The sequence below is a fragment of the Nyctereutes procyonoides genome, unplaced genomic scaffold, assembly GCF_905146905.1.
Source record: "Nyctereutes procyonoides isolate TBG_1078 unplaced genomic scaffold, NYPRO_anot_genome, whole genome shotgun sequence".
Classification (NCBI taxonomy): domain Eukaryota; kingdom Metazoa; phylum Chordata; class Mammalia; order Carnivora; family Canidae; genus Nyctereutes; species Nyctereutes procyonoides.
The window spans coordinates 25,376,609-25,400,325 of record NW_026575024.1 but is presented as its reverse complement, the minus strand read 5'-3'; the positions used below and the strand labels follow the sequence as shown (position 1 = coordinate 25,400,325).

Genomic DNA, 23,717 nt, shown 5'->3' with positions numbered 1-23,717 from the left:
GATGAGCGCTATCAGTTTTGGCCAGAAGCCCCTCTGCCACCTGATGCCAAGAGGACTCCTTCCTCCACTGAACAGCTCCTCTGATCACAGCCCTGGCCCCACCCAGCCGGGCTTCAGAGCTCAGGTTATAAAAATTATGCCTTTCTGGGAGGCTGGAGACAGCGACCAAGGAGATTCCGGGCAATCCTGTTATTAGAGAGGTAAGGACAAGGAGGGCACTTCTCAAATGCTCTTGGAGCGTCTATGATAATGTGAAGTGGTGCACAGGTCCTTAATGGTTGGAATCCAAGCTCTGCCACCTGTGTGACCTTGGGCGATTCATTTCTCCACTCTGAGCCTGTTTTGTCATCTATAAATTGGACTTGCAATCCATGATCCCAGACCATTGTGGTGAGGACTCAGTGATGAAGCTTTACAATGTTCTCGGCATGGTGCCTGCCCCATAGTAAGCACTCAAGCAGACGTTAGGGCTGGTATGGATGATTTAAGGCAAGAGGGGGAGAGAGCTGGGAGATGGTGTGATGTATGGAGGGCAGGAAGGGAGGAGAGGCCAACTTGGGTGAACTGGTTGAGAAAAATGCCAAAATAGGAACTGACTAAACCCTGGTAGGATGAATCGGGGTGAATTTCAGACCAGCCTGAAAGCAAAAATGTGAATATTTAATGCCACAAGAACAAATTTTCCTGTCCAAAATTCACATATACAAATGAATAAATACATTTTATTATTACCCAAAGTAATCACTGTTTTGAGCTCCTATGCCACCAGGCAACATAGGACTGGATACTACTAATTCAAGGCATTACCAGGATTTTCTCAGGTACTTCAGAATAGTCTCAGCCTTTGGGGGGCCTCCTGTCTTTCTCTGAGGGCAGCATTTACCCTCCCGGTGGCTGATTCATGGGAGTGGCATGGGAGGTGCAGTGGTGTCTCCTCAGTGTGCCCTGCGAATGCTGGAGAGGTCTGCATCCCAGCTGGTCTCTGCCTCGTAGTTCCAGAGACTGCCCACTTGGAGGGCTCCCTGCCTATGTCCTTTGGTCACTGGGGCATTTCATCTGGGCAGAGCTGAAGTTAAGCTAATAAGAACCTGTACGAACATCCTGGCTGAAATATTGAAATAGTTCCCTACTAGAGCTGGCAAAGAGCTGTGGCTTCCAGTCCCTCCCTGTGACGCACAGCCCAGCCAGTCTAATACCTGTCTAATACCCAGGACCTTCATCCCTTGTCCTACCCCAAGATCCAGAAACCTCCATAGTTCAAAGGGAGTAGTACATCTTCTAACACCTCACAGTGTCACCCAGCCACATTAACAGATGCTGAGCACACTGCTTGCTGAGTGCTCTGCACGTACTGTTGAATGTATTCCTCACAACAACCTATGTTTATCTCCACTTTACAGATGAGAAAACTGAAGCACAGAGAGGTCATGTAAGTTGTTCAGGGTCACACAGTCAAGAAGTAACAGAGCCTGGATTTGAAAGCAGCCACACAATGGGGAAGGGCATTCCAGGAAGAAGGAAACAAAAGCACTAGTGTGAGGTGGTGAGAAGTATGGCCTGTGTACCAGGACATGCAGATCTGGACCTAGGGGGAAAGGCAAGGAGAGGAAAGTTAGAGGTTCTGGGGGAGGCAGAGCTAGGAGACCCTAGACAACGGGTCCCCAGTGGGGACATGGAGGTGGCTACTGGGGTTCCCAGCTCTATGTCCACAGGTCCTGACTGGGAGGATGCTGCTGTTCTGGGGGTTACTGTTATGCTGGGAGCTGTTGCCCCAGGCTCAAGGGGAGGCCCAGCACCAGCTCTTCCTGCGAATCAGCAAGAATCAGCTGGAAACAGGTAAAATTTAAGGAGTGGTCTTCAGGAGGTAGATCTCCTCCTGGGAGATCTCTTTCCTGCCAGGGAAAGGCAGGAATGGGAGAAGGTACCACTTCCTTCCCCCAAGGCTTTGTTTTCTGGCCTCCCCATCACCAGAAGCAGAATTTGCCTTCCTTCACCCAGACCTGACCTCATTCTTCACCTGCTCTAACACTTGCTTGGTTCCCTAGTGCCCTCAGGAGAAGCTCCAGGCTCCTCATCTTGGCATTCAAGGCCCTGCATTCCCTGTCTCTTCCACTGCCACCTGCCCTGACCTCTTATCCTTCCCAGCCTCTTTCTCTTCCTGTGCTATTTCTTCCACCTACAATTCTCTTTCTCTCCTTCCCAGCGTAGTGAATTCTGTCTGACTCATCCTTTAAGGCAAAGCTCTAACAGTCCATCCCAGTTTTCCCAGGCAGAAGGAGTCTCCTTCATCTGGGCTCCCACAGCCCTTTGGTAAAGCCTCATCTATGGCATGACCTGATGTATTATAGTACCCTGTCTGTCTGTCTGTTTGTCTCTCTCCCTCTTGACGATGAACTCCTTATTGCCCATCTACTTCCTACCCCATTCACCACTGTCTAGCCTCACTCAACTTTCAGTTCCATAAATTCACCAGACTCATTACCACCTCAGGGCCTTTGCACATACTGTTCCTTCTACCTACATTGCTCTCCTCCCTGATCTTGCAATAATGGATTCCTTCACTTTATCCAGGTCTCAGCTCAAATGCCTCCTTCTCAGAGAAGCTTTCTCTGACAACTCTATCTAATGTAGACCTCACCCCAGTCATGTTCCAACTCAGCTCCATCTTATTTTCTTTGAAGCATTTATTTACTTTCAAAAATTACCTTGTTTGCTTATCTGAGTGCTCAATTCTTGTCTGTTTCTCCCACTAACATGTACACTCTATAGGCCCAGGCTGCCCACTGCTCCTGTTCCCTGAGCCCAAAACAGAGTGTGCACTTAATAAATACCTGCTGCTAAATCTAAATTGCTGACTCTGAACTGGTGCTAGTGGGCATTTGCTGAATGACTAAATGAAAGGTAAGCCCCACCTTGAGAAGAGGCTTGTGTCCTCAGACATTTCAGACCTGTTCTCGGAACACCACGTCCTGGACCGCCTGGCCAGGATTCCTGTGACGGGGGCCACAAGTGAAGGTGCCGCCATCCTAGACCACCTGCCCTTCGTAAGAGAAGGCCTCTCCAAGAAGAGCAGTGGGCTTGATCTGTCACTGGTCGGGGACCTGCTCTCGGGGAAGAGCCTCCCACTACTGAGGGAGCTTCTCCAGGCAGGCGGGTGAGTCTGCAGAGGCTGCCTCTGGCCTTTCCTCCCCCTTCAGGCTCAGCCATTTCGGGCAGGTGTCCTTGGAGGTTCTCTATAGCCTGGAAAGCACTCAGCAAGTGCATCTTTAGTGTTCTAAATCTCTCCGAGCCACTTAGAACTATCCAAGGAACAAAGCATAGTCTAAATCAAGGATGTCAGTTTGGTGGCCCTCCAGACCTCTACATTCAGTCTATACCTGGGTATTGCAAACTTGCATAGTGTTTTTTAAGTATTTCCATTTTAAAAAATTAAAACCATTTTAATGAATTGCCAATATTTAAAAATCAAGGGTTTGGTTTTTTGTTTTTGTTTTTTTTAGATTTTATTTATTTATTCATGAGACACACACACACAGAGAGAGAGAGAGAGAGAGAGAGAGAGAGAGAAGGAGGCAGGGAGGGAGAGAGAGAGGCAGAGACATAGGCAGAGGGAGAAGCAGACTCCATGCAGGGAGCCCAATGCGGGACTCCATCCTGGGACTCCAGGATCATGCCCTGGGCCAAAGGCAGGCACTAAACCACTGAGCCACCCAGGGATCCCCAAATCAAGGGACTTTAATCAAAATCTATGTTTTCTGATTGTATAGGTTGTTAGGGCTGTCATAACGAAGTAACACAAACTGTGCCTTAAACAACAGGAATTCATTGTGTCACAGTTCTAGAGGCTGAAAGTCCAAGACCAAGGTGTGGGCACGGCTGCACCCATGCCTCTCTCCTAATTTGGGACATTTTGCTGCCCATTCTAGTGGGTACCAGATGACTCACCAGCTTGTATCTAATGTTCAAAAAGTACTCTGGGCTCCTCTCAGCTCAGGGAGATGCTGGGAACTGACATCACTGAGGGGAGTAGAAGGCTCATGTCCTCCCTCCAGAACACTTGGCAGGGCAGATGACCCCTCTGCGGATGGCGGTTGGGATGGCGGTTGGGATCACCAGCCATCTTGCTTTCTCTGATGCTTGCTTGCTTCCCTCTTGCAGAATGCCTATACTTGAATTCAGGCAGTCTCAATGCACATAGACAGCCTGTCCACTATATTCTCCCCATTTTGTAGAGGGTGATACTGAGGCCAAAAGAAGGGAAGGGACTCAGCCAGGTGTTCAAGGTTTGGAGGCTGGAACTACAGCCCCATTGTTCTTCATCTGGGCTGGGGATCAGGGATAGGGTTGTCCCAAAACTGTTCAGACTCCCCTTGGGGTCCACCCTTATTCCAGCCAACCAAGATACACACACTCTACAGAACAACAGTGGCCTTACCAGGCCATACCAACACCCCCCAAACCTCTCACAGGTTGGTCATAGAAGATGTCAAAGGACCTGAGGTTACCCTGCAAATCCTGAGCGACAGCCTGCTGCAGGTCACATTGCGAAGCAAACTATACCTCTCGCTCCAGGAGTGAGTACACTGGGTTCACCCTCCCAACCTTCCTCAGAGCCAGGCAGGCCAACCCCTAATTGCTATGACTCAAGAGGCAGCCATGCAGAGCTACACAAAGCTTCCTGCCTATGCCACCAGAAGGGTCATAATAATTCTTGCCACTTGGGCGTGTTTCCAACTCATTTTTACTGATGGGGAAACCAAGGTACAGAGTGGGAGAGGCACCTGCCCAGGATCATACAGTGAGTCAGCAGCAGAGACTGGATAAAACCCTCTGACCCCCACATCAGGGAACATGTGCCACTCTGAGTGACAGGCGGACACATTAACAGGATGATCTGAGGAGGGTCTGGTACAAGCACCTTAGTGTATGGCATAACTGGACTGCACTCCCACTCACCATCCAGGCAACTTGAAAAGGGCATCTGCTCCCTGGGCTTCAGTTCCAAATCTACAGAATGGGTGTATGATCCAGTCCACTCCTGCACTTGGCTGTTGTGAGCATTCACTGCCGCCCTGAGAGCTCGGATCACCCACTAAGCTGTGGGTGATAATGCTGACCTGGGGTTGCAAGCAGCAGCAACAGAGGGAGTGCTACGGGTGGTGACTGCACATGAAACAAATCTTCTTAAATGCCCTTTAGGAATATGTCCACTCCTCATTTTCTTATAAAATGTAGCCTTCTTGGTCTAGCTTCCCTTTTTAATAGACAAGTGAGCACAAATAAATATTTCTTTTGATAGAGATGTGGACACAGAGAAATATTTCTCTCCTATATGATAAATGTGTCATCACCCTTGTGGTGATGTGCAGTAAACACACAGTTTGACCTGTGGCCTAGTGGGGACTGGAGCACCTGGAGTACCTGTGGCCCACCTCGAGGTCACAATCAGCCCCAGGTGATTGCCCCACTGCAAGGATGTGAGCAGGTATTGTCAGATCTCTCAGATTTTCCAAAGTATGAGATCTGTATCTTTAATGACCTCTCCTAGTTTTTCATGAGCCCTGCAGGCAGCTGCAGGCCACCAGCCTATGACTTCTGGCCTCCACACTGGGCTGTGGCTTGCAGCCTGCCTAGACATACTGCCCCTACAGGATACTGCGGCTCAAAGTCATCAAGAACATTCGCATTGGGGTACGGCTGGAACATACGGGAAACAAGACCAAGGTGGTCTTCGAGGAGTGCCACACCCCACCAGGATACCTAAGCATCAAGGTTCTAGAGCAGTGAGTACCTGCCCACACCCATGCCTCTACTTCCTGTACTGCTCCTGCTGCCCTGCCCTTCACTGAGACTCACCACTGGGGCGGCCTCTTCCCAGCCTCATTCTTAGTGACCAAGGGCATCAGGGATAGGACCATCTCCATGACTACAAGCTGCACACCCCATCCATCAGCATTTCCTCCCTCCACATAGAATGCCATGGCTGAGCGTGGGCATCCACCCAGGTCAAATCTCAGCGTGGCTGCTTCCTATCTCAGGGGCCCTGTACAAGCTATTTGACTTCTAGAGCCTGTTTCCTCACCAGTAAAATGCGATTGCCCATAAAACCCAGCCAGCACAGGGTGCCTATGGGGAAAAGATGGCCTAACCCCGGTGCTGAGATAACTTTAGCACAAAAACCACCTCCTCCCAGAAGCCTTCCCTGACTCTCCCTCCTTGAAAAACCCCAGAGATCTTTATCAGAGAGGAAATAAAGAGATAGACACTGGGAGGTACAATCAGGAAGAAATAAAGAAGAGGAAGAAGTCATAGAGAAAGAGAGTAAAGGCATGAAGGGAATAAAACAGAAAAGGAAAGGATAGGGGTGGGAGAGAAGAAAAGAGACACCAGGAAGGAAACAGCCACCCTAGAGTTCCCAAACAATACCAGTCCACCAGCCCTGCCATGGACTCCTGCCCCTGGCCTCAGTTTCCCCTTCCCTGCCATGGTCTCAGAGCCCACCTGCTCCCCCCCATCACTAGGATGGACCCCCTCCTGGTGAACGAAGCTCTGGAGTTGGTGACAAGTGTCCTGGATGAGGCATTGCCCTTCCTCCTGCAGAAGATAGTATGTTGTTTATCCTCCTCTGCCTCCTGGAAGAAGGGTGTGACCCCAAGGGAGAGCCCCTCAACCTGACAAGGACCCCGTCATACCTTCCCTGCAGGTGTGCCCCCTGGCCACGACTCTACTCAACTCACTGCTGGAAGGCCTGCTGCATGTCACTCTACGTAAGTTCTAGGCTCTGAGAATACAACAGAAACCAAACAAAGCCTATCCGCAGGGAGCCTACTTTCTAGTGGGGGCAAGAAAGGGCACTATGCCTTATGACCTTGGGAAGTCATTTCCCCTGGAGCCTGTTTCCATCTGTAAAATGGGACTAATCCTAGGCATACAAAGTAGATCACACTGTTGTAATAACACACATAACCTGGCACAGAGTTGTTGCTCAATAAATGTTCATTGTCACAAGAAGTACAGACCTAACCCATGAGGATGTTCGAGCTACACAGAGAAGGAGAACAAATTTCTCCCCTCCCTCGCTGCCTCCCCACACCCTTCCACCCTTCCCCAGGGGAAGCTGAGTCCTGGTATCATTGCAGCCCCAACCATCTCAGGCCCAGAAGACTTCCAGTACTACGTCACCACCACGGAGTTCACAGAAGAAGCCATCCTGATGAAAGTCCGAGTAAGCCACTCCCCTTTCCTCCTGCCAGCCAGGGCAGACTCTCTGGGGACATCAACTGGCCTGGGGGAAGATGGGCAAAGAGGAAAGTGAGGCGGGGCTTCTCTGGATAGGAGGCATAAAGGGGAGAAGGAGGAGGAGCAGGTAAAAGGAGGTGGCAGGCAAAAGAGGAGGAGAGAGAGAAGGAAGGAGAAGGAAGGGGACACCTGGCAGGCCCCTGCCCTTGGGGGCTGATGCTGAGCCCAGAGAGTCCCTCCTCACTCCTGGACAGCAGGAGTAGCCATAGGGCTGCGTTGTCCATGAGCAGGGAGCAGGCTCCAACAAGAGGGTAGGTGGGGCAGTTCAGGGGTGCAGAATCATGCGTAACACCCAGCTGGAAGGGACCCCTCAGATGGGGAAACTGAGATGCAGAGAAGGGATGAGGCTGGCTGCCCAATTCCTGTTCACTTCCTCTTCCCCACGGGAGAGTCTGGAGGGGGGGTCAAGTGGACAGGAAGGATTTGAGTGGATGGGCAGGAGGCACTGTTCACAAAGGCACAGAGAAGGGAATAGAATCAGATAAAGGAGAAGCAAGGGGAGAACTCCTGGGTTCAAAACCCAGCTCCACCTCTGACCATGTGTAGGACCTTGAGTAAGTCACTTTACCCCTCTGGGTTTCAGTTTCCTCATTTGTCAAACGAGGACAGTGATAGTTCCCATCTCATGGCACCCTTGTAAGGTTGAAATGAGATTGTGCAGGTGTGTTCAGCACTGCCTAGCACACAATGAGCCCTTGATATTGGTTACAGCTGTAACCAGTTGCTGGCCAGAGGAACTGTTGCCCTGAATTTCCCCTTCTTTTCTGAAGCTTGTGACGCCCTGCAGCCCCGGCCACAGACCCCGAAGGCCTGCCCTCCTGACCCCCCAACCTCTTCCAAAATTAGCCCAAGGCAGCATGGCGGACCTGGCTTTTGGGCTAGAAACCTACAATGATATCCTGTCCTGCCTCTACACCAGCAAGGAGATCCGTGTGGACCCCCAGGACTCCAAAGTGAGTACTCAGGAAAGGGGAGTACATGACATTATTGCTCTACTTTTCATATGAAGAAACTAAGGCCCAGCTGGCAGAAGTGCCTTTCTGGGTAGACCTCGGTAAGTCACTTCTCTTTGGACCTCCCTGGAGAACTCCTATTCAGCTTTCAGAACCCAGCATATAAGTCCCATCCTCTAGGAAGATTTCCTTGAACATCCAGGTCCATTTATTATTTCTCTCTTCATAACACTTATCTATTCATTCATGCCACAAATATTAATTGAAAGCCTACTATGTGCCAGGCCCTGTGCACCCAGGGTCCCTGCCCTTGCAGAGCTCAAAGTCAAGGAGGAGAACAGAAACTGAACAAGAAAACAGTCAGATAAATAAAATAATTTATCTTATTTGTAATAAGAGCAATGGATCAGCAAGTGACTAGTGGAGATGACAGGGCTACCTGGGGTGCTGCAGTCAGTGAAGACGTCTCCGGGGAGGTGGCCTGAATGCTGACAAGGAGGTACACACATAGAGGTCTGCAAGAAGAGCAAGTGCCCAGGGTCAATGACAGGATCAAATGAGGGAGAAATCCAAGTACATCGTTGCTTCTAGCAGCTCCTCACCACACTGAATGAAACCCACTCTCCTCCCTGTAGTTCCCCGCCAGCCTCTCCAGCTCTGTCTCCTTACCCACTTCACTCCAGCCACACAGGCTGAGCTGGTACCCACTTCAGGGCCTTTGTATGTGCTGGTCTCTCTGCCTGGAACATTCTTCCTGTCACTGTTGGTCTCAGCATAAACATCATCTCCTCAGAGAGCCCCTCCTTGACTAACGCATCTAAATACCTAAAATAAGCCTCCCCGTCTCCCCCCACTTCCTCTCTCTTTTTCTTTCTGTCCCTTTCCCTTCAAAACACTGATCACACTATGTGTGTGTGTGAGTAAAGTTGTATATCCAAAGGCATATGTATACTCATACACATACATGTAGGTGTATTTGTGTTTACTTATTTAACTCTCTGTGTTCACTGTCTCCCCCACTTTGAGGACAGGGACTATGGATGTTATACTATGTCTACAGCATCCAGTAGGTACTCCATAAACACGGAAATACAAAATCCTAAGACCCATATCCAGAGATCTAATGTCACTGCTTCAATTTTTACATGAAGACACAAAGGCCCACATAGGGAAATTGATTTGCCCAAGGTGACCCACCGGGTGGGATCAGGAGTGGAGCCAGGCTCTCCATGCTGTTCCCCCCTTCCCACACAGGTGTGGCAGCTCTGTGACGGTTAAGTGAACATGGTAATTCCATGTCTACAGAAATTCTTACACCAGTGGGCAAAGGTATTTGTGCAAGGGTGCTCTTTATACCTTCACTTGCTACAGAGTGAAAAATAAAGTTAACCTAGGTGGCCATCAATAAGAAATTGGTAAAATGAGCTAGTTATGGTCATATTAGGTAGAACACTATGCAAGTGTTAAAAAGACTTAGGTTGTTCTATATATACTGATACTGAGAGAAAAATGACCATGATTAGAATGGTCTCATCTGGGACACCTGGGTGGCTCAGCAGTTGAGTGTCTGCCTTCAGCTCAGGGCGTGATCCCAGAGTTCCGGGATCGAGTCCCACATGGAGCTGCCTGCATGGAGCCTGCTTCTCTCTCTGCCTGTGTCTCTGCCTCTCTCTCTCATGAATAAATTTTTTAAAAATAAATGTTCTCATCTATGCATGCTTAAATGTGTGTAGAGAACAGGATATACTCCAAAATGCCAACAGTAGTTACCCTGAAAATAGGATTTGGAGTAAAAGGGGAAGAGGTGTTGGGGTAGACTTGTACTTCTTACTTTATACATTTTTTATTTTTATTTTTTTTAAACTTTTTTTTTATGATAGTCACAGAGAGAGAGAGAGAGAGAGGGGCAGAAACACAGGCAGAGGGAGAAGCAGGCTCCATGCACCGGGAGCCCGACGTGGGATTCGATCCCGGGTCTCCAGGATCGCGCCCTGGGCCAAAGGCAGGCGCTAAACCGCTGCGCCACCCAGGGATCCCCATTTTTTATTTTTTATCATGATTTATGATTTTCAAAAGCCAATGTAGTATGGATAGATGGATAAAAGTGTGATAATGGAAGTATAGGAAATGTTTATTGAAGAATCTAGGTGATAAGTATACAAATGTTCCTATAAAATTCTTTCAATTTTGCTGCATTTGTGGGAATTTTCACAGTAAAAATTGGGAGAAGGAAATCACTGAAACAACAAAATGTTAACATTTCCAGATATATCATGGTGAGAAACCAGGTGAATGGTTCCTCCTATGTTGACAATGACTAATGTGCAGGTAGTGCATTCAGTTGAAAGCAATTATATATACTTCATTGAATCCCATTGACATCCCTACCCTGAAGCTGCTCAGAACAGATCTACAAGATTCTAAAAGCCACCCATTTTGCTCTTTTTCCAAGCTGCCAAACTCATTCAGCTGTTGTCACTGGGAGAGCTGGAGCCTGGGCCCCCAGTGGGTGTGTTACCATCTTCCTTCCCCTCCAGCACCACAGCCAGGATCTCAGGGAAGAGTCTGGGATGGGGACAGGGTTCGGTCACATAAGCATGTTCCATCTGGCCAGAGTTACCTACTGTGGGCTCCAAAATTCACTGCACTTACGTCACAGGTGTCATGAGGTTAGAGGAGTTGATTTGAGCGAGGCACTTTGCTCATCACCCTGCCCAGGGACCATGGCCAGGTGCTAGCGTTATTACTCTTTTTTTTTTATTTTTATTTATTTATGATAGTCACAGAGAGAGAGAGAGAGAGAGAGAGAGAGAGAGGCAGAGACACAGGCAGAGGGAGAAGCAGGCTCCATGCACCGGGAGCCCGATGTGGGATTCGATCCCGGGTCTCCAGGATCGCGCCCTGGGCCAAAGGTAGGCGCCAAACCGCTGCGCCACCCAGGGATCCCTATTACTCACTCTTGAACAGGTCCCTGACCCTGCTAAGGCATACCTACTGAGGCAGACAGATGTGCACATGCGAGACAATAGTGAGCAGTGACTATGTGCCAGGCCCCTCCACCTATATCAACATAATCTGAGACACCTCATGCTTCATCCCATTTTCATATATGAGCAAACTGAGGCATGGCAAGATGCATTCTGTTGCCCAAGCTCACACTGCTCAGTAAACGGCAAAACCGGGATTTAAAGCCAGTCCTGGACTCCAGAATCCATGCTCAGTGCCCTATCTCCAAAGGCTATTAGAATATGGCATCTGATGAACAAACGAGAGCAGCAGATAACAGTAGCATTACGAGCTGCTGGGCTCTATCCTAAGCACTCTACATGACTGAATTCATCCAATCCACATAACAACCTTATGGAGTAGGAAGGATTATCCTTATTTTACAAGTGTGAAAACAGAGAGGTAAAGCAACTTGTCTCAGGCCACACAGCCTAAAAGTGGTGGAGTGGGGATTCTGGCTCCAAACTCTATGTCCTTTCTTGCTACACATGCCCAAGGACAGGAGAATGTGATCTTACCTTAAAGGAGCTTAGAGAGGTTAAGTAAACTTTCCAAGGACATGCAGCAAGTTGCAGCAGAGCTATAATACCACCTCGGAGACCCTGACACCTTAGATGATCCTGTTCCGATTCCTCCAAGCTGGGAGTTAAGGAACTCCATCCTCTCTATCTGTCTGCACCTTTTCTGCTTTAACTTCATTCAGACTCCTAATCAGTCCAGAGGAAATGTGAGACTGACCATCAGCACTCCCAACCCTCCCACTGTCCACATTGACGGCCACACCGCCACCATCACCCAGCCAGGCTCGCTGATGCTGCTGGCGCCTAGCAACACTTCCTCTGTCTCAGTTTCCTGGGTAAGTCTTGAAATTCTTTGTTCCTCAGGAAGGCCTGGGTCTACTTGGGGGCACCTCCAGGGCCAACTGACGGAGGCACCGGCAGACCTCACTGCCAGACCCCAGTGCCCTATCACCTGCTAATATTTGATCAGTCCACACCCAAATAGCTGTGCCTGTTGTCAGAACATTAGAATTGAGCACCTGCTCCCCTGAATTCAGCTTCCAGTGTTCCCCCAAGGACCTCCTCAGCAACTAAGGGGTTGGCCTCTGACAACCTCTGCTCAGTGCCTTGCTGGTACTTGTCAAGTCTTCTGACTGTCTTCCCTGGACATGGCTGCATTGGAAGCCCTTGTCCACAAACTGAGGAGAAAGATCAGAGAAAACAGTTCATAAGGGGCTCAGCATGTCTGTGTTCTCTACTCTATTTCTGGGGAAATTCGGCTTCCTCCAAAGTCTCCACCTCTTTATTCTGAGCCCCCTTGGGATTCCCATTTCCCATTCCACAGACCTTAAAATTGGGAAGGTACCTCAGACAAGGAGGACCAGAGGGTTGCTCCACCACAGGTGAACCCAGCAGCATCCAATGTATACATAGGACCTTGGGATCTTAGTTAGCATGACTCTGTGGTCAAGAAATTGGTCATCTCTGGGGCACCTACCTGGCTCAGTTGGAAAAGCATACAACTCTTGATCTCAGGGTTTTGAGTTCAAACCCCATGTTGAGTGTAGAGATTACTTAAATAAGTAAATTAAAACTTTAAAAAAGAAGAAATCAGTCATCTCTGACTGGTAGTAAAAAGTCCTATTTCTGGTCTACAAGGTGACTGTGTGAATTATGGAAGCCCATAGACAACCCCCTCAAAACCAGAGTCCTCTGGCTTCCATCAATAGTGATGCTATGGCCAAGTACCTCATTGCAAAAAGTTTTCAATCCACTGGGCTGAGCCTCATACTCAGCCCCAGCCTTCCCTGGCTTCTGGGAGCACCAGCATCATCAGTGTCTCTCCCATAGTAACACCTACACAGGCATGATCTGAACACACATGACCAGCAGTTGGGGTGGAGGGAAAGGACCACATGAGAGGGACCAGCCCTCTCACAAGGACTCATGGTGGTCAGGGTGAAGGGAATCCCTCTAGCTGGAATATAAACTCCTCTCCTGTTCTGATCTAATTTCAATTCGCACAGAATCTCCTTTCAAAGGCTGTATTTTCCTCAAGAAATCAGGAATTAAAACTCCAGTTCACTCCAAACAGGTAATGTTCTTCTGGTTTTGGATGTTCAGAAGAAATAAGAGGACTGACAGAGAGATGGGGAAGTAGGGGGCAGGAGTGTGGTCCGGGGTGCATTTCCATGCCCACTGTCAGCATGCACGGAGTGGTGTATGAGGAGGGAGGAAGAAAAGGAGGGAGGGGGTGTTGTGTTGGAAGGTCACTGAGTGCTGCACCCTCAAGCAGCTGCCATGACCTGAAAGGGTGATGATCTCTTTTTTCTGGTAGCACTGCTGTCACCCTGGGCCCTTACCCTGCTGGCCTTGCAAAGCAGGTGAGTCTCCCCTTACCTCTGGCCTCTCTCCATGGTTCTGAAGGACCCGTCAGCAGGTCCCTGATTTAGGAAGGTGAAAGCTTCACTATCACTGATCTTACCTTGCCCTGGAATCCCACACCCTATGGGGTCAGGGTAGCCCCCAGAACTTGTCCACTTCACTCTTTTATACACTTAACAAATACCTACTAGGTGCCCAGCCTTGTCTTAGGTATTTGGGATATGTCAGTGAACAAAGCAAAGGATGCTGTCCTCGTGGAAGTCAAAATATAGCAGGATAAGGTCAGATAATGAACAATACACACAGTAAGGTAAACGATATAGTATGGAACCAGGTGATGATGCTAGGAAAAGTAGAAGAGGGGGCAGGGGATCAGGAGTGCAGGTGAAGGTAATACTAAAAAGGAAGATGGGGGGAAGGTCTCATTGAAAAGGTAAGTGTTTGAGTGAAGACTGGAGAACTTGATGGGAGAGAGCTATGGGGTTATGGGGAAGAGGGGACCCAAGCCCCAAGGCAAGGGTGTGTCTGATGGTTCAGGGAACAGTGAGGGGGCCAGGATGGCTGGATCAGAGAGTGGGAGGGGAGGTCAGAGAGTGAACATGGCCTACTGGGGTGGGGAGGAGGGCTGGATCTTCCTGAGTAAGATAAAAGTTGATGCAAGGTTCTGAGGACAGAAGTAGCAGCTGGAGCAGAGGTAGGAAGGCCACTGAGCAGGCTGGTAGAACAATGCAGAGGCTTGATGAGGCTTGGACAGGATGGTGGCAGGTGGCAGGTGGCAGGTGGCAGTGGGGTGGGGGGAGGAGTGGCCAGGTACAAGACACATTCTGAACATAGAGCTGACAGGATTTCCTGCTGCATTGGATGTGGGGAAGAAGTGAGAGAGGTGTGCAGGATGATGGAACACCTCCTTCTCTACAAGTTGAAAACAGCCTCCTTTGGGAGAACATTCAGTTTGCACCCCCTTTCTGGGTTTCCACACCCATGGCCTCCCAGCATAGTGTCCTGAGCCACCTCCGCCATCTGCACCCCATGTGGCAGTGAGGAGTTTCTGCTTAGTGTGATGAGTCTGGTCCCTCCTCACCCTTGGGGCATTGGCCCAACTTGTCAATGAGTCCACAGGTGGAACACACGGTCTGTTCCCTCAAGCACTGTTCTTGTTCCTACACTGAAAGTTTTTCATGCCCCTGCCTGTCTGAAGGAGGCCCCCTAAAGTAACTCCCCTTTTGCCCCACCCTGGGGATATCCCACCATCCTCCACTTCCACAAGACTATGAACCTCATTCTCTAGGCTTTAATAGGAGAAGGCTGCAAGATGGAAAAACAACAAGATGAAAGGACTGAACAAGAACATGTTACTGGGAAATACTTCAAAATTATCAGCCCTGCTGTATGAGCCCTTGCTCTGGTCTTACTTGCATAGGATCCCAGGCATGAAAGGTCCTAAAGATTATCTTCCCAGGTCAATGTCCCTTCTAAGACATCATCAGAGGGCAGTCATCCAGACCAGGGCTGCTGTATATGGTTGCACAGGTCATGCACTGTACAAGCCACTGACATCATAGATAATACAGATACAAATATGTTTGTAACAGTCTCCCAGTACATGAGATAAGAATGTCTTTAAAAAGGGAAGTCTTTTTCCAATCTGTCCAAATGGGTTGGGGCAGCCCTGATCAACCTCTTGAAACTCTTAAACATCCCAGGTAGCAGGAGGCTTGCTATCTCAATGAGAAAATTCCTGCCTGTTACCAAACCGGTCTAAGCATTGGAGAGCTCCTCCTCGGACTGACCCAAAGTTGGTCCCTGTGAAGCTCTGGTCCTGGGGTTTCCTCTGGCCCAACCTATTTGCTCTCCTCCTGGGCCATTCTACAGATATGAAGATAGCCCCTGTGACCTAGAGTGAGGGTAACTCTTTGTCAGGTCCCTCAACTTGCCCCAGGCCCTTCATTCTCCGGTCAGCTGGCTCCAATGCCCTTTATAAATGGAGCCCCCAGGACTATTTCTGATCTCCTTTGGGCACCTGTAGTGTGGAGGTGCCCAATTCCCATGATCAGAATCTGCCAATCCAGCCAAAGTGACCTTCCTGTTCTTTTTTCATCTGTTGTAGGAAAAACGTTTGGAGGCCTTTCTCTTAGAGCTTCTGAACAGGATATTTTTGCCCCATCACAATGGTGAGCCCCCCATATTTCTCCCCATGCCCATATACCATGCAGCTTGGAACAGCATCAACTGTGTCCAAAGCTCTGCATGGACAGCTGGTTTCTGCCTTGTCCCCTAGAGTTGGTCAAGAACTCCCATGGGCAAGGCAGATGGAGGCAGGGTAGACACTGAAATTTGGAGTGTGGCAGATAGCGGGGTGGGAAGTGCCCTTGTTCTTTGCCCAGTCAGCTTGTGCTGAGAGGAGCTCAGAAGTGGGATGAATGGCCAGGAAGGCTTCTTAGGGGAGGTGGGGGTTGGCATCTTGGAAAGTGAGAACAGGTAGGGGCCTAAGAGATGGTGGAGACCACAGTTCACAACTCCAGTGCTTTCAGGGTCCAGGGAGGTACCATTCCCAAAGGAAGCAGGTCAGGTGCGGCCGACAGCAAACATGCACTGCTGTAAGCGGGCAGCTAACACTCAGCTCAGTCAAACGTTGCCAATAGAGTGGATGTTTTGTATCTTAGAGAGACACTCTAAAGCTGAATTTTTTTGAGACATCACATCTATATTTAGCTATCAGCAACAAAACAGCACTGTCTTTGTTCCAGCTCCCTCAGAAGCAGATCCTGAGATAACAGACAGCAGGTAGATGTGAGGGAGATGACCCTAGGAAGTGGGAAGTGAGTTCTAAGGGAGTGTGGAGCCTAGTCAGGTTCCTCTGCTCCATAGAACTCACTGTTCTCCCTCCCCTGACACAGTCTATGCAAAAATTGCCCACTTACTTACATGATTATTTGGTCAATGCCCATTACCTTAAAAAAATGGTAAGCTGCCCAAGGGCGAGGACCCTGTCTGCTTTTCATTGTCTCCCCACACCCCGTCCAGTGCCTCCCATCCAGGAGACACTCCGGAATACATACAGGATAACCAGCTCAGACCTAACTCACCTTTGAGAAATCATCTGGCTCAGCTTCCTCCTTTTTCAAATGGGCTCACTGAAATTAAATGACTTATCCAAGGTCACACAGCAAGTCTGGCAGAGCTGAGCCAAGAACTGTGGCTTTTCTTCCCCCTTATACGGGCATCTCTCTACAGTCCAACTTGAGGACTCCTGTTAGGACTGCAGAGTGAGGCTAGAGATGCACGCAGGAACTCAAATGCTGGTTGGGTTGAAGGGTTTGGCATCATTCTGTGGCCCTCAATAGCCAGGAAAAGTTCTGGGCATAAAGTAAGTAAATCTGTGTTCAAGAAGGGGGACCAGTTGGAGGTGGTGAACAGTGGTGATGAAAGGCCCAGCAAGGCAGCCAGAAAAAGAGTGTAGGTAAGCAAGGATGCAACCTCACCTGGCCAGTGCCTACCACAAGCAGCTTATTCAATAAGTGTATCTTAGATCCTCGACCAAAGAGAGCTATGGTGAGAGTCAAGAGATAACCCAGGAGCTAGGTCTGGGTTCATGAAGCCTAGATAGTCTTGCAGGATCTGAACACCCAGGCCAGTTGGTTGTACAATGTTAGAAGGTGCCATTCACACTGGGGTCCTGTCCAAGCTCCCCCACAAGGAAGAAAGGAGCAGGGCCAAAGCCACTGAAGGAAATACGGGAGAACTGCCTGTAAGAAGCAGCCTAAGAGTGAGAAAATTGGCAGGGAAGAGATTCACAGAAGCCTCTGATGCAGGCAGGGTCATCTGGTCCCAACACAGAGAAAGGATTGCAATGAGGAGGAGTTAGAAGGCTGGTGACAAGGCCTCTGCAAATCACAGGCCAGCTGGGAGACCAGAGGCACCTGTCACTCTTCCTCCATCCTGCCTCTCACCTAACTGGGCTGGAATGACACAATGGGCCAGCAAGGGGGTATGAGACCCTCTCTTGAGCCCAGAGTGATGGTGGGGAGCCTGGGGGGCGGGTAAGAGCTGGTCAGTGCAAAACTTGGGGCAGGAGGGGCCCATGCCAGGCCCTCAAAGTCAAATCTCAGAAATTCAGTTTGCCAAAAATCAACTGGCCAAATGGTTAATTCTTTGAAACTCAATTACAAAATGACCAATTCTCCAAGTTTACCGTTTACCAACTTACCAAAAATTTACTCTAAGGACTACCTTTCATATATTTGATAAATGAGTATATTGATTAATATTTTCTTTAATATATTTAATGGATATTTTATTATATAACCAAGTTCCTAGTGTTTTAAGGCTGATGTTTCAGTTTATACTGACTTGTTCCTAAACTTTTTCTGAGACATTTTGTTTCTGCCAACATTCTAGCATTTTCAGGAGCACATTGTTTCAGTTGTTTTCCTCAATTAAATGAAAAGAATGAAATTCATTAATAGAATCCTAAGATGCTTTCAACAAACCGAACATTCCTTAAAATGCTGCTAAGAATATCTCCACAAGAATGTGTTCATAGTTACTGAAATTTTCCAAGAAGAAATTCCCTCAAGGCAGTTTTTTGGGTTTTTTTTTTTTAAGATTTTATTTATTTATTCATGACAGACACAAAGAGAAAGAGGCAGAGACACAGGCAGAGGGAGAAGCAGGCTCCATTCAGGGAGCCCAACATGGGACTCGATCCCAGGTCTCCAGGATCATACCTCGGGCTGAAAGCGGTGCTAAACCACTGGGCCACTGGGGCTGCCCTCAAGGCAGCTTTTGAATAAATGAGTAGAGTAGCTGTTTAGAGACCTGATTCTGGAGTGAGGTTACCTGATAAGGGACAGTGTCCCCTGAGAAAGGGGAGGAGAAAGGGGCCATGCCAAGTCCCTTCTCTGCTCTGGACAGTGGAGCAGTCAGCCAGGGGCCAGCTGGCGTGGCCCCACCCCACACTCATCAGGGTACTGAACTCTCCCCTACCCACACTTCTCACAGAGCTGCTCGGAGAACAAGACCTTCCGCTGCCCAACGTCAAGGGCATCTCCTTTGACCAGGCCCACGTGGAGCCCTCCAAGGTAAATGCTGAGAAAAAGAGCCTCCTGAGACACCCATAGGAGGTCAGAGCTTGAAGGGTCTTGGACCCCTACAGGTGCCTTGTCTTCATCCTGCAGGGGTAGAGGCTGAGTCTCAGGCAGAGGAGGCACTGCATGTGGCAAGCCCTTTACTTACCTAGTCTCACCATCTCATAGCCCTCCTGGATGTGAGGAGGGCTCACATTTATAGATGAAGAAACTGAGGCTCCATGAGGCTCCATGAATCCCTCAGGGAGCCAGGCCACTGGCTCACTGAAAGCTTCAATGCCTCACACAGGAAGTTGTCACAATGAGCTCCATGAAGTTGATGTTATTATTTCTCCCATTTTACAAGGGAGTGAACTGAGGCTCAGAGAGGCAGAGACATTTGCCCAGGGTTCCAATTGGGGTTTATCTAATTTTAAAGGCTTTACCCTTAGCCAGGACCACCCACTAACCCCCCGCCCCCAGAACAGGGCTGTTGCCTCTGGCACCTGCTTTCTGTGAACTATCAGAGGGTAGAAACCCAGGTTGGCACTAGGTTGGCTAAATGCCACAGAGGTAAGATGAGGCCAACAAGCAGAGGGCCAAGAAAACTAGCAGAGGAACCACAGAGGTGCCACCAAGGAAGAATGCTAGCTCTGAATCTGCCCCCAGAGTCACCCTGCCCCCTTGGCCTTCATTCCATCCCTCCGTGAGGTTAACCTGAGAAGTAGACGGGGTTGGTGGAAAGACATGCCCTTCATGTCTTCATTTCCCACCTTAACGAGACTCCCACTTAAACAGCAGTGCTGAAGGGGCTCTAGGGTCAGGGCAGAGAGACAATCAGATGGAACCTCCTGGCTGTGACATCAGGCAAGCCACTGCCCCTCCCTCAGCCTGTTGTCCCTGTCTATAAAATGGAGATAAAGATAGACAGTGGAGGTAAGGGTTCCCCTCAGAGGCACAAGGAACTGCTAGGACCACTGATTTCACTCAGCCCTACTTTGACCCACCATCCCAGACATAAAATTTGAGCTTCAGGACCCTCAGCTCATGCCTGGTTCCCAATCTTGGTATTTGGGAGACACTAGAAACCTACTTTCAAGAACCAGAAGTTACAGTGCCAGAGGCAGGAGAGAGCAGCAACAGTTTGTCTCATAAAACCCCAGATCCTCACCTGTGCTACTTCCCCACCCCATCCTCAGACCCTTACCCTATGCCCCACTCAACCAGGGGTGACCCTGGCAGGGAGGGGTCAGCCCAAGATGAGCTACTACAGGTAATACAGGGGCTAGGGCTGCTCCAGGAATGATGCCAGGAATGATGCCACCTGGCAAAGTGGGCCAGGAATGGCAGGGGTCCCTCTATAGAGAACTATAGAGAATGCCAAAAATGGCCAAGTCAGAACACAGCTCCAGCAGCTCTCTCATAACCAGACCTACAGAGACAAGAGGAGACAGAGTGGGAGGACTCGTAGGCTCACTCACTGATTCACTTCTAGGCTGCCTCGTACGTTTGTGCCAGTTACGTATTACACAACTCCAAAATGTACCACTCATACTATGGTACACAAACGACATCACCTGAAGTTGGGCAGTGCACAAAGTGCACATCCTTACATGGCCACTCTAATCACTCCCTCATTCATTCACTGTCACTAGTTCATTCTGTTAATATATATCACTGGCACTCTGTGCCTGGCCATGTGCCGAGTGATGCTAGGACAAAGATAGGAGTTAGACCCAGTCCCTGAAACCTTCAAGAGCTCCCCTTCTGGTGGAAAAACAGGTACAGAAACAGATTCCAGTAGCATGGTTTGGGCACTGTGGGTGGGAGCACGTAGAGGCTCTAGCTGGATGAGAGACCTACCTCAGGGTGACCACGGCAGGATGAGCCCCAGTGCATCAGAAATAGTAGAGGACTCTTGATAGATAGGTTTTCAGGAAGAGCTCCAAGGATTGATCTGTTCCTTCCTTCACAGACATTCTCAAGATCCTTCTTCCCCTGCACTCTGTCCCCTTGTCCAGTCTGTCCCTGACTCTGCCTTCTTGCCAACAGGGGAAGCTATACCCTTAGGACACATACAACTCTACTCAAGATGGCGAGCTGGGATAGCTGGTTTTGTGGGCATCGAGGACAGAGAGGGCATGTCTACCTGTTTCTATCCACAGGGTTATGTGCTCCTGACCGTTCCAGAGGAGTAGCCGGTTCTTACTGAAGGCCTGTCCCTCCCTCAGCCACAAGTGGTCTGGATCCTTGAGAGTCCAAGAATAGCCACAGTCACAGTGGAACATCTCAGTTGCAATAAAGATGATTTCTGTTTAAGAGGGAGTCTGGGGGCAGCCCAGGTGGCTCAGCGGTTTAGCACCACCTTCATCCCAGGGCCTGATCCTGGAAACCCAGGATCGAGTCCCACATCGTGCTCCCTGCATGGAATGGAGCCTGCTTCTCCTTCTGCCTGTATCTCTGCCTCTCTCTCTCTCTCTCTCTCATGAATAAATAAATAAAATCTATAAAAAAAAAAGAGGGAGTCTGGTTCTGAGTTTGCTAGGGGACTCTGGGAGGTGGCAAAGCTACCCTGAAATGTTTAAAAGGAAGGGCTTTTCTCCTTAGTAGTTCTTGGGTGTCCTTGGCACCTCAGGGAGATATTCTGAATTCTGTCTTCAGCATCTCAGGGGAGGGAGGCTCCTCAGAAAACACAGGGAGAGCTTGAGCTTCAAGAGCTCAGGCCCAGGGACACCTGAGTGGCTCAGCAGTTGGGCGTCTGCCTTTGGCTCAGACATGATCCCAGGTGCAGGAATCAGGTCCCACATCAGGCTTCCTTCCCACAGCAGGAGGAGCCTGTTTCTCCCTCTGTCTATTTCTTTGTCTCTCTCCATCTCTCATGAATAAATGAATAAAATCTTTAAAAAAAGAGAGAGAGAGAGAGCTCAGATCCAGAGAGGCACCTGGGTGACTCAGTGTTTGGGCATCTGCCTCTGGCTGGTCATGGTCCCAGGGTCCCAGAAGTTCCCACAGGGAGCCTGCTTCTCCCTCTGCCTATGTCTCTGCCTCTCTTTCTGTGTCTCTCATGAATAAATGAATAAAATTTTTTTTTTTTAAAAAAGAGCCCAAGCCCTGAGAAGATGGGACATAGAATGGTCACAAGGAATATATACATATGGGAAAGTTCCCTGCTCAAGAGGGAGGAAGAGGAAGGAAGCAGTCCCTAAGAAAAGAGGGACTACAGGAACCCAGAGATATTTGGGAAGCCCTGAGCTCAGAGGAAAGGGGTTAAGGGAATCAGCTAGACGTCTATGGGTGGATCCAGGTCCAGGTGGGTGATTATGATATGGCTACACCATAGAAGTGTGACAGGCAGAAGAGGGACTGTAATGCTCCCAAGAGCAGTGCCATTGAGGGAGAGAGAGAGGAGCCCCCCCTCTCCACCAATGTCCAGTCCTGTGTGGCCCAGGAGGGCAGGGTAGTGCACAGAGAAAGCTCAGAGACCAGAGGGCTATACAGGCAGAAATGCAAATAGCTCCATGGTTGCCAAGGGTGGCGGAGTGGACAGATGCCTCCTCCTACACCTGGACATCTGCCAAAGCCCACAGCAAGGTAGGCCTGGCCCCAGAAAAATGCAGATAAGGAGAAACTTTAGATTGTGATAAAATCCCCACTGCGGGCAGGATGGAGGCTCATAATGGTTTCTGTCTTGGGAGTGAACAAGTGATCAGCAGCCCAGTAATCCCAGTTGGCCTCTGGAAACTGGAGGGCCTGCAGGGAGGTCCCCCTGGAGGCCAGTTTTCTTCACCAGCAGCCCGAACCGTAGAGTGGCCCTCATGGATCTGGGGCAGGATCCCTGTTCTGTAGTAGGACGTTGCATCCCAGAGCGAACATTGCTGTGGATTCTTTGACTCTCCAACCTGTTTTACAAATATGAACCACAAGCCCAACCTTGAAGGAAATAAGTCCCCAACAAGCAGCCCCCAAAGAAGTCCTTGGGCAAGGGGGCGAGACCACCAGCACTTTGGCCTTGCGAAGTCTCCCAGCCCTTGATACACCTTATCTTAAGTGTATCAAGGGCTGGGAGACATATTCACCGAGGAGAGTTGAATCCTAAACCCAGAATTTTCCCACCCATGTGTGAACACACTGCCTAGTGCATGGTAGATACATAGTAGGTACAAAATTACTGAATGGAGGCATCCTTAGGACCTTGAAGAAAGCCAAGGAAGCCTTGGCCTGCTCCTCAGCAGGAATGAGCTATCCAGGCATGAGAGGCCCTATCCTACCACGGAAGCTCTTCATTTCCCTCCCATGACTCTAACAGGTGCATCTCACTTTATAGTCTGCAGGCAGGGACAGCTGGTACCCCTTAGATTCTTAGGATAACACAGTGGCACCTGATAGGGTGTGCAATTACCCCCTTTGGCCCAGCAGGGTTGCCCACACCACCTTTGGTGCTGGAAGTCAACACACTAGATCCAAAGACCACCATCCTCCTCCTCCTTCTACCACAGAAGACCTCCCCTTGCCCCCACCTCCATCCCAGGCCTCTTAGCTCAGCTGGGGAGCAAATAGTCCAAAACACCTCTCTCATTCACCTGCCTTGGTGGCCTAAAGTCTTCCCCAATGGCATCACTCCTGAAGGTCTTTTTAAGGAAATATACTTTTTAAAAAGTAGTTTTCAAATGTTTTTCAAAGCCAATGATTCATTTCCTCAAATAAAAGCTTGCAAAGAAACCTGATACATAAGGCAGATGACAAAGAGAGGCCCTGATTAGAATAATGCTGGGGGCTAGAGATCTGCTGCTCTAGCTCCCCCTTCTAACCTGCAAAGCAGACGTGTCTGAGGAACCTCTATGCTCCATGGAGTTAAGGCAGTGAGCTACCCAGGAGGGAGGCCCCAGTGCACGAACCATCAAGAACCAAGGAGCAAAATGCTAAGGGAAGTGAACAGAGGATGGAGGCGTTTTGACAGCTAGGATAGTAAACTAAAGAATAGAAGAAGGGGCACCTGGTTGGTTGACCAT

The 23,717-nt window shown here is 49.3% G+C and overlaps 1 protein-coding gene across 1 annotated transcript; it reads left to right on the top strand.

Annotated features, from left to right (window-relative positions):
- The first annotated feature begins 1,727 nt into the window (after positions 1-1,727).
- Positions 1,728-21,061, top strand: LOC129498587 (uncharacterized). Its single transcript, XM_055308008.1, has 15 exons — positions 1,728-1,836; positions 2,938-3,154; positions 4,470-4,574; positions 5,652-5,783; positions 6,522-6,606; positions 6,704-6,767; positions 7,140-7,225; positions 8,070-8,256; positions 10,705-10,757; positions 11,962-12,114; positions 13,285-13,352; positions 13,596-13,641; positions 15,750-15,813; positions 18,644-18,723; positions 20,874-21,061. The coding sequence occupies exons 1-15, from the start codon at positions 1,728-1,730 to the stop codon at positions 20,904-20,906; spliced, it is 1,482 nt and encodes a 493-aa protein (XP_055163983.1). The 3' UTR covers positions 20,907-21,061.
- The last annotated feature ends 2,656 nt before the right edge of the window (positions 21,062-23,717 follow it).

Bases quoted from the DNA above. Each gene is read 5' to 3' on its own strand.
- LOC129498587 (XM_055308008.1), top strand. From the start codon at position 1,728: ATGCTGCTGTTCTGGGGGTTACTGTTATGCTGGGAGCTGTTGCCCCAG. The intron at 5,784-6,521 runs GTGAGTACCTGC...CCCCATCACTAG, and splicing joins AGCATCAAGGTTCTAGAGCA to GATGGACCCCCTCCTGGTGA. The intron at 18,724-20,873 runs GTAAATGCTGAG...TTCTATCCACAG, and splicing joins CCCACGTGGAGCCCTCCAAG to GGTTATGTGCTCCTGACCGT.